Raw genomic sequence first — 12963 nt, 5'->3', positions numbered from 1 at the left:
AGAAAAGAAATAACTATATATCCAAAATATTTACAAAAAATTGGCTTTCTTATGATGGTAAGGAAATAAGAAGAGAATTCTTTAGATACTAACCAGTTCAAATTCGAACCAGGGTGGTTCGGAGGTTCGAATTCAAACCAAACCAGCCATCAGGTTCGAGCTGCAGGTTCGAATTCGAACTGAGCCGGGGGTGGTTCAATTCGAACTGGTTCAAACCGGTTTGAACTGGTTCGGACACCCAAAAATTGGTAGGATGGTAGCTGGCACCCAGGGGTACCTGTCACCCAAACTCCAAAGCAATCGGACACTCGTGCGATTTGTTATGAATTTTTGAAAATTATTTTTATTTTTTTCTCATAGGGTATAATGGGACTCCAACCAGCCCATTATTCCTTATTGTGGAGCACCCATGGGTGCCAACAACCACCCAAACCCTGAAGCAATAGGAGAGTCCTACGATTTCTAATAAATATTTGAAATATTTGTAATTATTTTTCTCATAGTGTATAATGGGACCCGAACCAATCCATATCCCCTATTGTGGAGCACCTAGGGGCACAAAAGCAGGGTGGGTGGTAGACAGACAGGGGTGCCTACCACCCACAAAACCCCAAGGCAATTGGACACTCCTCTGATTATTGGTTAATTGTTAAAGTATTTTTGAATTCCTCATAGAGAATAATTAGGATTGCAGCAAATGTATAGTTTCACATCGGGGGGAAAGGGGTGTCATAGAGTGGAGTGTGGTGGGTGGTAGTTCCTAGGGTGGGCAAGGAAGCTATCAGAATTATTTGAAAGGAATTGGGCAAAGGGCTGATTTTTAAGTGATTTTTGAAGTTTACGCGTCTTTAAGGTTTTTCTCCATAAAGAAGCATGGAGGTGTCAGCAAACGTATAGCTTCACATTGGGGGCAAAGGGGTGGCCTAGAGCAGTGTGGGGTTGGTGGTAGTGCCAGGTAGGGGCAAGGAAGCTACCTGAATTTTTTCAAAGGATTTGGGCAGAGGGCTTCAACAATTCACCAAAAATCAGCCCTCTGCCCAAAACCTTTGAAAGAATTCAGGTAGCTTCCTTGCCCCTACCTGGCACTACTACCAACCCCACACTGCTCTAGGCCACCCCTTTGCCCCCGATGTGAAGCTATACGTTTGCTGACACCTCCATGCTTCTTTATGGAGAAAAACCTTAAAGACGCATAAACTTCAAAAATCACTTAAAAATCAGCCCTTTGCCCAATTCCTTTCAAATAATTCTGATAGCTTCCTTGCCCACCCTAGGAACTACCACCCACCACACTCCACTCTATGACACCCCTTTCACCCCGACGTGAAGCTATACATTTGCTGCAATCCTAATTATTCTCTATGAAGAATTCAAAAATACTTTAACAATTCACCAATAATCAGAGGAGTGTCCAATTGCCTTGGGGTTTTGTGGGTGGTAGGCACCCCTGTCTGTCTACCACCCACCCCGCTTTTGTGCCCCTAAGTGCTCCACAATAGCGGATATGGATTGGTTCAGGTCCCATTATACTTTATGAGAAAAATAATTAAAAATATTTCAAATATTCATAAAAAATCATAGGGGTGTCTTATTGCTTTGGGGTTTGCATGGTTGTTGGCACCCATGGGTGCTCCACAATAAGGAATAATGGGCTGGTTGGAGTCCCATTATATCTTATGAGAAAATAATAATAATAATTTTCAAAAATTCATAAAAAATTGTACGAGTGTCCGATTGCTTTCGGGTTTGGGTGACAGGTACCCCTGGGTGCCAGCTACCATCCTACCAATTTTTGGGTGTCCAAACCGGTTCTAATTCGAACCGAACCAGGGGGTGGTTCGAACAAAACCAAAACCGAACCACCCCCTCCTGGTTCGAACCCGGTTCGAATCCGAACGAAACCAGGCAAACCGGTTTTGTGCACACCCCTACTCAGAACTATATAAAGGAAATATAGTAGAAGATATAAAAATTGAACAATTTCTTAAGACTCAAAATATCCCAAAACTTTCTAAGGAACATATAGAAATTATGAATGCTCCGATAACAATAATAGAAGTAACAGAAGCAATAAATCAAAGTAAGGCCAATAAGGCGCCAGGACCTGATGGGCTTTGTACTATAAATCATTTAAAGATCAAATTTTACAGCCTTTGCAATGGATGAATGACATTTTGCAAAGAGGGATTATGCCAGAGTCTTGGAAGTATGCTAATATTGCAGTAATCCCAAAACCGGATCAAGATTCGACCCAAGTTAAGAACTACAGGCCAATTTCACTTTTGAATAATGATTACAAACTTTTTGCCGCCATTTTGGCAAGAAGAATGAAGGCTATACTAACACTTTTTATTCACGAGGATCAAGCAGGCTTCTTGACAAAGAGACAATTAAGAGATAATGTGAGAACAGTTTTGAATGTATTGGAGTATTATGAAAAACACAATAACAAACAGATGGCTATGATTTTTCTGGACGCAGAGAAAGCTTTTGATAATCTTTCCTGGCAGTTCATGTGGAGGTTACTAGATGCAATGGGCGTTGGTAATAATTTTATTGGGGCTATCAAGACAATTTATTCGGAGCAATATGCTAAGATTATTGTAAATGGGGAATTATCAGACAATTGTAAAATACAAAAAGAACTAGATAAGGATGTCCACTTTCCCCATTACTTTTTATATTAGTATTAGAAGTGCTCTGTAGAAATATTAGAGAAGATGATCAAATACAAGGCCCGAAAATTGGGAAACAAGAATATAAACTAAGAGCCTTTGCGGATGATGTAGTGTTTTTTTTTAGAAAACCCATTGGACAAGATCGGAAGACTTTTGGAAAAAATACAACAATTTGGCCAATTGGTTGGATTCTATATAAATAAGACTAAAATGAAGTTGTTGACTAAAAATATGGATCAGAAATCTAAGGACAGATTTTTTGAAATAAGTGAATTGAAAGTGGAGAAGAAAATTAAATATCTGGGCGTTTGGTTGACAAATGATAATTCTTTGTTGTTTTCAAATAATTACATTAAAATATGGAATACAGTAAAAACTGACTTACAAAGATGGTCTAATATGAACTTATCTTTAATGGGAAGAATTTCAGTGGTGAAAATGAATGTTTTACCCAAAATGTTGTTTCTTTTTCAGACTATTCCTATAATTAATACTTTAACTTGTTTTAAGCAATGGCAGAAGGACATAACTAAATTTGTTTGGCAAGGGAAAAGACCAAGAATTAATTTTAAAAATTTAACAGATGCAAAAGAAAGAGGTGGTCTTATCGTACCAGACTTAAGGTTGTATTTTGATGCTGTTTGTTTGACGTGGTTAAAAGAATGGATAACATTAAGAAATTCTAGAATACTTGATCTGGAGGGATTTGACAGAAGGTTTGGGTGGCACTCCTATTTGTGGTATGACAAAAGTAAAGCCCATAAAGATTTTCTTAACCACTATATAAGAAGGAGCTTAATGAGAGTTTGGGTAAAATATAAAAAATGGTTGGAACCTAAAACTCCATTATGGTTATCCCCGATTGAAGCTCTAGTATGTAAAGAGGTAAATATGCAATCGCAATGGGGTACCTATAGGGATTTGTTATGTTTTCAAGAAAAGGACTATAAGTTAAAAAGTTTAATTGAAGTACAAAATTTGGTTAGTAATTGGTTTCAGTACCATCAGTTAAATGAAGTTTATAAGAAGGATCTTAAAGTTGGATTTGAGGATCAGATGTCAAGATTTGAGAAGGAGCTATGTGAAAATGATGAAAAATTAGTTTCCAAAATGTATAAGCTCTTGCTTTTGGAGGAGACAAGAGATGAAGTGGTTAAAACGACTATGGTAAAATGGGCTCAAGATGTGGGGCATAATATAGAAATGGCAGCCTGGGAAAAACTATGGAAAACTGATTTAAAGTTCACTGCATGTTATGTTTTAAAAGAAAATTATTATAAAATGATGTATAGGTGGTATTTGACACCTAAAAAACTGACATTGATGTATAAAACTGTCCCAAACAAATGTTGGAAATGTGGACACTCTGAAGGAACTTTTTTTCATATGTGGTGGTCTTGTAGGAAGGCTAAGGCCTTTTGGGACATGATATATAATGAGTTAAAGAATATTTTTAAAATGACATTTCCCAAGAAGCCAGAATCCTTCCTGCTGGGAATAACGCAAGGAGTGTTTTCTACAACAAATTTAACATTCTTTATGTATTCTACCACCACGGCCAGAATAATATATGCGTAGAAATGGAAGAGCAATGAACTCCCCTCAAAAGAAGATTGGCTGATAAAAATTCTGGAATATGCGGAGATGGCAAAACTTACAGTACTGATAAGAGACCAAAATTTGGAATGCTTTAAAGAAGATTGGAAACCATTCTTATTATACTTAAAGAACTATTTTCCTAATATTGATTTTTCAGCAGGGTTTGAAATTTAGTAATATTAGCAGGTTGAGTGGATTAAAATCGAGTTTGTAAGGTTTAAGATATATGTTTTGAATTACTGTTATAGCAAGGGTTAATTCTATAGTTGGGGATTTGCGAGGAGGTGTGAGCGGGAAGTCAACATTTGTGTAATGTGATGTGAATGTTAAGATATGGTTAAAATCAATAAAAATTTAAAGTGAAAAAAAGAGAAACTAAAACATCACGTACTGAGAGTCACTGAACAACCTACTCAAACAGGCACTAGCCTTCAACAACAACTGAACAGTTCTGATTCTTAACTGTCCAGGACAGACCTATTAACATCTCATCATGCCTCTACTGGCCAGAAGAGGTTACTGCAGTGATAAGAGCAATGCTCTAGTCTAGAATGCTAACAGCTTGGCCCAGCCCTTCCCTCTTCCTCCTCTTCTCGTAACTGGCTAGCTAGGTACTCAGGCTCAGCCCACCCCTCCCGCAGCCTGACAAGCTCAGTAGCGAAGGAAATGTGGACTGATGCTCAACAAGAGAGGGATGCTGCCTGATACTCCTCCCCCTCCCAGACAGAACTAGTTGTCTCAGCTGGCAAGATGAACCTTCTGTTCAGAAGCCAATGGGCACAGTATGCCAGCGAATTGGGAGGGCTCCATGTACTCCCTAGGAGACTTCAAAGTATGCCAAGACATTCATGTACCCCTGGTTGAAAACCCCTGAGCTAAAGATGCTTTTAAGCTTGAGATTGCCCTCATGGCTACTGCCTGCAATGAGAGAAAGAGAGTGCAAGGCATACATCTCCAGTATCAAAGCAATCTACTACTATTATGAATATTTATACACCACTTTTAAACAAAAGTTCTCAAAGCGGTTTACATAAAAATAAACTATAAGATGACTCCCTGTCCCTAAAGGGTTCACAATCTAAAAAGAAGGATAAGGTAGACACCAGCAACAACCAGTGGAGGGATGCTGTGCTGGGGCTAACTATCCTTAGGAAAGTGCATCTGCAGCACATAGCTTCTTTGCACAGAGGCTTACACAGAAAGATAAATAGCAAAGGATATCAGGGTTCTGTGACTCTCTAGTGTCCTATCAAGAAACAGAAGCCAAGGTGATACCATACAGAAGTGGAAAGTCCTGTTCTCAGTCACCTCCAATGAGTTCTATGGGACAAGGGAAACACCCTGCAATTAGGGCCATAGCTGGGAGGAGGCAACATCTTACCTTCACTATGGATATTGTGGCCATCATGTTGACGTTTCAGCCCCATCTCACTGATGCCACCAAGTGCTGCTTTATTACTTTCCCCCATACATGCAAACAGTTGTCATTCAGTTCTCTGGGGGGAAATACAGTACTCAGTGGGACCAAGCCATACCTAATGTTAAATGCACAACTCGGCCCAGTTTATTTGTACAAGTTTATTTGTACAAGTTAATTTATTTTATTTATTTACAAATTTATTTTATTTATTTACAAATTTATTTACAAATTTAGTTTATTTGTACAAGTTAAACAGGAGCTGGGAGAGGGATCAGGACCACAGACCCAGGGAAATTTAACCCCTTCTGGGCATGTGGTGGTTCTGACAAATGGGTGCTAAATGGAATCTTCCCCCACTCAGAGGTAGTAATAGCTTTGGAGGTGTGACTTTCATTGGAACCATAAAATGGTAGGAACAGGTTAAATTTCCCATTGTCTTGATCCCGATTGCTCCTCTGTCTTGCAACTGCTATTCACTTACCAAAAAGTGGTGGAGGGCCAAATTACACAGTCAATGCATAGCTGGGACTTGGAAAGGAGGCCACAGTTTGTACAAAGCCTGCCCACCCATGCTGATAGTGGGTGGCCTAAGACGTGTACGTGTGTGTGTGTGTGCGCGCGCGCGCATGCGTGCGTGCACACACAGAGAGATTCAGCCCAAGATGGAAATAATCTTTGCTCGAGACATGTATGCTTCCGCTTTGTAGCAAAGAGAATAGGCTTTGAGTCGATACTCACAATCGCCCAAAAGCGGGCTAAGGGAGTCTAGCCCGCTTTTGAGCGATCATGTGCTGCAACAGGAGCTGCGCGGCTCCTGGCAGCTAACCCTCATAAATACCCCTCCCCTAAGACGAGGTTAACGGAGCGAGTGCTCTGTTAAACTCATCTTTTTGCTCGTGTGCTGCTGCGGCACATGGTGACACACGAGTAGACCCCCAATGGCGTGGCTGCAAGCAGCCTCCCAGGCTTGGGGGGTCTCTCCAGGATGCCCCATACACTCACACAGGGCAATCCTGGAACTTCCAGGGGCTGCGTGGCCCCCAATCCCCACAGCCCCTTCCAGCTTCGTGATGGAGCCGCCCAGGGCTGCCTTCCAATCATCGGAGAGCGGCCTGCTCTCCCCGCAAACCCCCTTATGGCGCTTCTCACTGATTGTGAGAATCACCTCTTTGTGTATTTTGCCAGATGCTTATCACCACTGTGGAATGGGACATGTGCATAATCCTTCCACGGTGATAGCTGAAGGCCTGCTTTAGACATTACGGGTTTCTTACAGAGAAAGCACGCCCCAATGCAATATTTGTGTCTAGGATCATCCCCTGCATGATCGACAGAACTGTTCCACTGTAACTGGGGAAGATCATCCCTGAAACCACCCAACTATCCTTGGGGAAGTGAAGGTGCTTAGATATACCCAATCCAGACTCACGTTCCTCCAGGCCGGAGTGCTCGTCCTGCTGGGACTCCAGCTGGGCTTGGGCCTGGGCCAAAGGGCAACTCCCAGGACTGTGGGCAGGGTCTGAGTTGGCATGAGGGCAGCAGGTTGGACTGTGTGGTTCCTGGCTCCCGGTGCTGGCTTCCGCCTCCTCAGCTTGTTGTTTGCAGAGATGGTGTTCGACCATCATCTGGAGCTCTGAAAGAGTTGGGAGTGGGGAGAACCATGAGAATTTGAAATCTGAAGCAGGGAAATTGTTTCCTGTATACAAATTACATTAAAAAAAATCTTTTTAAAAATGAAATTCAGATATAAAAAGAAAGATGCTGTCCATCACTGAGATAAACATTCCATTCCCTCCAGGCAGTGTCAGCTGATGATTTGGAAACTGGAGGGGTTATATTCTAAACAAATACAAAGTGTTTGGTTATTACCTATAAAGCCCTCAAGGGCTTGGGCCTAGGGTATTTAAGAGAGCTTCTTCTTCATGAACCCTGCTGCCTATTAAGATCATCAGGGGAGGTCCAGTTGTGGTTGCCACTGGCTTGCTTGGTGGTGATCCAAAACTGGGCCTTCTCTAGGGTTGCCCCAAGGCTCTGGAATATACTCCCAAATGAAATCAGAATCCCACCGTTTCTGGTTGTTGTTTTAAAATGACTTTTGAAGACACAGCTGTTTTATCAGGCTTTTCGTTTATGACTGTGAAGGAATGAGGCCTGACCCTTCTCTTTTTATATATAAGATTTCTATATTGCTTTGCTTACTCCCTTTGTTAAAAAGCTGTGCTGGGGTCAAAGGTTCACAGCTCCTGTTTTACAGTTTGGTTCTGGAGGAAGAAGCATTGCACTGGTTTAATTTTGGAGGGAAGAGAGGTTTGATTTGCTTGGGTGTCTTTTAAAATAATGGAGGAAACTTGAGTTGTTTTGATTGGTTTGTTTGAAAAAATTGGAGGGGGGTAAGTAGAATATAAGGAGGCTGCCTTCAGCAGAGTTTTAGTGCAAGTTGGAAAGCTGAAGAGAATTCAAGTGAAGGAGTTCAAGGAGTGCAAGTTGCTGTCACAATCAGAGAGAATCAGAACTGGTCCTGGAAAGAGAGCGGAGAAATCACTGGGAGATTTATGACTCTCTGGAGGATTGAATGACTCCTAAAGCAGCTGAAGTCTGGGACTGAACCCCCAGAACTGGGAGAGAGGTAGCGAAGGAAGGAAGGGCAGGACCTGAGGCTGAGCAAGAGACAAGTCAGGTTTGTGGCAGAAGCTGACTAAGGGTGATTGCAAGAAGACTCTTGGAAAGGACTCTGAGTGAGGGCCCAGTATTAGGACTGGATAGATTGGATGCATTTTGCTCATATTTCATTTCTTCCTTGTGCTCATATGGTTGCTGTTTTGTACTAAATTTTCCAATAGAACTATTGTTTTGAATTGAACTATTTCAAAGTAAAGTGTTCTTGTTTTGAAGTTAAAAATGTGTAGCTACTGTCTGTTTCCCCACCCCACGCTTAGAAGCCTTTCCACCCTACCTAACCTTGGATGGGACAGAGGTTTGGAAGGCTGTTTTAGTAGACCCAGCCAGGAAAAATACAAAAGTCTACTTGGTGGCAGTGGTGAACCTTAAGATCATGGTGCTGGGTGAGACTGGGCCATGACATGTGGTGGCAGCATGGTAGGATCCACGATAATGATCTTTTATAGTTTTATATATGGTCATTTTAATCTGTTTATATGATTTTTAGGTTTGGGTTTGATTGGATTGTAAACCACCCTGAGATTTTACACAGGGAGGTATACAAATATGATAAATAAGTTAAATAAACCGCTTCCTGTCCCTCTCAGTGGTTCCTGCTACCAGGCTCAGTGCCATGATTTCCCTCCTGGATCCGGTGTCTACTGCCCTTTCTTCCTTGTTGACATGGATAGTGACCTCTTGATTGCCAAGTTACCACTGTAACCTGTTGGAATTTTCCCATCACCCATGTTCAACATGTTCTCATTTTGGAAAGTTGTCCTTGGACCTGTTTGGCCTCGAACTCTGCTGTCCTTTGAAACTGAAGCTGCAGGCCTGCCCCAGTCTGACAGATATGATGAGCCTGACAGTCACAGTATGCACCCAATAATGCTTTGTGATGCTTTTTTAAAAAAAGTTAATAAACTGTAGAGACTACAGAGCAGCAGAAAAGTGGTTCAATGCAAAATTTATAAGAAAAGATGGAGGGGGAAAGACCAAACATGTTTAACATGAAGGGAGAAATCAGGGAGAGCGCAGGAACATGTGTAGAGGAAAAGAGAACAGTTTATAAAACTGTAAAAAGGACATATCTTTGGCATTTTAGAAGCAAGTCACACATTCAGAATAATCACACATTACCCTTTTGTGATGACGCCCACATTGGCCTGCAGGTGAGGGATTGCATGTATGACTATCGCCCTAAGCAAAACAACAAAACCTGACTGCATGTTGATATCCGAACAACAGCTAAACTGGAACATCTTTCCATGGTGTGCTAGGTTTCTCCTTGCAGGAAACTGCCATCCAATCAAGCAGCCCCAAGCTATACCTACAGTCCCATAGACTTAATGTATGATTCTTGCAAGTGTGTCCACTAGCTTTAAGAGTCAGAAGATATGGAGCTCTGCCATGACTGGACAGTTGTAAAAAAGGGTTGGAAGGAACATCTGCCAAGGGCTGTTTACGTTCAACTGGGCCTGCTTAAGTCCAGTTGGGGAATGGAATGGATTAGATGACCTTTGAAGTTACCTTCCAGCCCTTTAATTCTACGGTACTCATTTAAAAATAAATCCTAAGCTCTTCTATCAACCATGTCATTAATCAGAGGATGACATTTTTGGTATACCGCCAAGTAAGGCGCATAGCAGGGTGTGTGTGTGCGTCTGCATATCCGTGTACCTTTAAAGCAGTCAATCCATCTGTGAGCCTTCAGTGCTGTTAACAGGAAGATGCACCAAATTCCGGTCCAGGGACTCTACTTGTGAATCTCTGACAGATCTGTATGTTGCCTTTCTACTTGAGAGCAGACTATTTGAGAAGCTAAGCTGTTTTCACTGGGCTGTTTTTTGAAGCTTTTATCTGTGATTTCTCAGAGCCAGCCTGGTGCGGTGGATGGATTTGGAACAGAGACCTGGCTTAGGGCCTCTGCTCAGCCACTAAGCCAGTCATTCTCTCTCAGGCTAAATTACCTCATGTGGGTAACTGTAAAGATAAAATGGGGTAACCCCCTATGTATGCATCTCCATGCTCACTGGAGGAAGGGTACGATGCAAACACAAAATACATCTCAGAGCTAGTCCCTTCCAGTATCAGTACAGGTAAGAGACCATGTGGAGCAGTAGTTAGAGGAGGGCTAGAGAGACCAGGGCTCAGATTCTCACTCAGGTACAAAAGCTCACTGAGTAACCTTAGGTTACTATCGCTCAGCCGACCTCGAAGGATTGCTGTGAGGATAACATAGGTGGGGGAAATAGAACCTTAAGGCCTCCCTGAGCTGCTTGGAGGAAGGGTGGGATGCTAATGAAGAGGATGAGGGTAATATGCATCATAGCATGCATGCTGAAACATTTACCTGAACCGAGGCTATGAAAGCGGAGTTTGGAGATTCAGTGCAGGTCTGTGTATGTGTGTGTCTGTCTGCTGACTGAAGGGAGCTGATATCTTCCAGCATACCTGCAGGCCACCACCCAGGACAGGAGGCAGATGCACTTCCTGCTTCCTCATCCTCCAACCAAGAGCTTTGTCCAGGAATCTCCTTAGGAACATAGGAAGCTGCCATATACTGAGTCAGACCATTGGTCTATCTAGCTCAGTATTGTCTACACAGACTGGCAGCAGCTTCTTCAAAGTTGCAGGCAGGAATCTCTCTCAGCCCTATCTTGGAGATGCCAGGGAGGGAACTGGGAACCTTCTGCTCTTCCCAGAGCGGCTCCATCCCCTAAGCAGAATCTCTTACAGTGCTCACATGTGGGCTCCCATTCAAATACAACCAGGGTGAACCCTGCTTAGCTAATGGGACAAGTCATGCTTGCTTCCACAGGACCAGCTCTCCTTGAGTTGGGTCTTGGGCTGGAGAGGGAGGGCTGGATTGGAGCAGCACAAGACCTACTGACTTCCTATTTCAGGTCATGGATAGTGCACAGTCTGGGAGGGATTGTGTCCCAGTGGTCACACACAGACATGAGCCACTTTACAGAGTTTCACCATGCTTCTGAGAATTCCTTCAGATCCTAGAATTCATCCACAGGTGAAACATTGCAGCCCTCATAAATAATTATATTATGAAATGGATGAATTCACAGCCTGCTGCTCCTTTCAGAGGAGCTGAACCCCAGAATACTTAAAGGTTCGAAGAAGCAGTTGGAAACAGGACAAAACTACATAGGAACATAGAAAGCTGCCTTATACAGAGCCATACCATTGGTCCATCTAATTTAGCATTGTCTACACTGACTGGCAGCGGCTCTCCAAGGTTTCAGGCAGGAGTCTTTCCCAGCCCTACCTTGAGGGGCCAGGGACTGAAACTGGGACCTTCTGCATGCAAAGCTGATGCTCGACCACTGAGGTATGGCCTCATCTCAGTTACAAGGGAACACTCTAGATATCTTCAAGCAGTGGCGTAACTACTATTAGGCAAGGGGAGGCGGCTGCCTGGGGGCCCCCACGCCTCAAGGGGGCCCCCAGAGGCAAGTCACATGACTATATATTGTGAAGTGTGTGTGTGTGTGTGTGTGTGTGTGTGTGTGTGTGTGTGTGTGTGCGCGTGTATCAGTGAGGGGCCCATTTTAAAATTTTGTCTCTGGGCCCACTCCAGCCTTGTTACGCCCCTGTCTTCAAGTCCAAAAGGATAAGAGGTTGGATTATCATTTGTTCAGGTTAAGCCTCCAGAGCAGCCACTGGGAATGCCTTTCTACATGTTCTTTGTGTTCAAATGTTGTCTACTGATGGTATTGTTCAACTGTGCTTTGCAGTCCTCCTCTCACATACAGTACACCAGCAGTTGGCCCTAGTTCAGATTAAGCCTGTGGCCCCTCTACAGAACCACTGACATTGGGGAGAGGGCAGAGAAGGGGTCTTGCTGTGATGTCATACTGAGCGTGCTCCAAGCACTTCTGAGGCCCAATGTGACAAGCTCCTGCCCTCTTCCCCAGCTCTGAGGGAGCCTAAAGCTCATCTCCCCCAAGCTTCTCTGAGTGAACCCCCCACTCTGCCTCAGAGCATGTAGAATGACAGAGAGTCCCTCCCGTATCATATTGAGCCTCCCCAAGGCTCAGGAAACTGTGAGATTATCTTGCTGCTTTCAGAGCATCTGCAAAGTCAGTACAAGGTTAGCCTCCACTCTCCTTCAAGCTCCAGAGAAGGGTAGCCATTTTTGCCCAATTAAAAAAAGAGTGCTCACCAGCAGTGAGCTGGTGAGTGTGTTTGTGGACCGTTGCCCTTGTAAACGTGTCTCTAGACTGGACATGTTGTTACCTTTCATGGTAGGGGTGGTGCGAGAGACCTTCTTCCTCTGCCTTGGAGACATCGACAGACCTGGCTACAAAGAGAAGAAAAGCAAAGATCCTAAGAAGTTTCTGTACAAAACACTGAAGGAGGAACACAATAGCATGCTGAGCCACTGGTCTCCACTGAGGCAGGATCCAGCAGCGATGCAGACCCTAGACAGCTCCAAGGGCAAAGAAACCAGCATCTTGGCTAGAGTCAAGCAGGTCTGTTGCTGCCTGGGTATGGTAACATACATGGGATGTTGCTCCAGTAGCTTGTTGGAGCAGACTGCCAGGAGCTATGTTTGCTGCCCAGGTGGCATGAATTGGTCCCATGCCTTCC

The 12963-nt window shown here is 43.3% G+C and overlaps 1 protein-coding gene across 3 annotated transcripts in view; it reads right to left on the bottom strand.

Moving 5' to 3' along the window:
* PPP1R1A (protein phosphatase 1 regulatory inhibitor subunit 1A) overlaps positions 1-12963 on the bottom strand; it is a 115168-nt gene that overhangs the window by 17963 nt on the left and 84242 nt on the right. For all 3 annotated transcript variants that reach the window (XM_053297368.1, XM_053297369.1, XM_053297370.1), the window contains exons 4-5: positions 12610-12673; positions 7127-7330 (exon numbers count right to left, since the gene is read on the bottom strand). In XM_053297368.1, the coding sequence (XP_053153343.1) occupies positions 7127-7330; positions 12610-12673 (268 nt within the window). The remainder of the gene's footprint in view (positions 1-7126; positions 7331-12609; positions 12674-12963) is intronic.

Source organism: Hemicordylus capensis, chromosome 2 (genome assembly GCF_027244095.1).
Source record: "Hemicordylus capensis ecotype Gifberg chromosome 2, rHemCap1.1.pri, whole genome shotgun sequence".
NCBI classification, from domain to species: Eukaryota; Metazoa; Chordata; class Lepidosauria; order Squamata; family Cordylidae; genus Hemicordylus; species Hemicordylus capensis.
The sequence above is the reverse complement of the archived record's forward strand: the minus strand, read 5'-3'. Positions and strand labels throughout refer to the sequence as shown.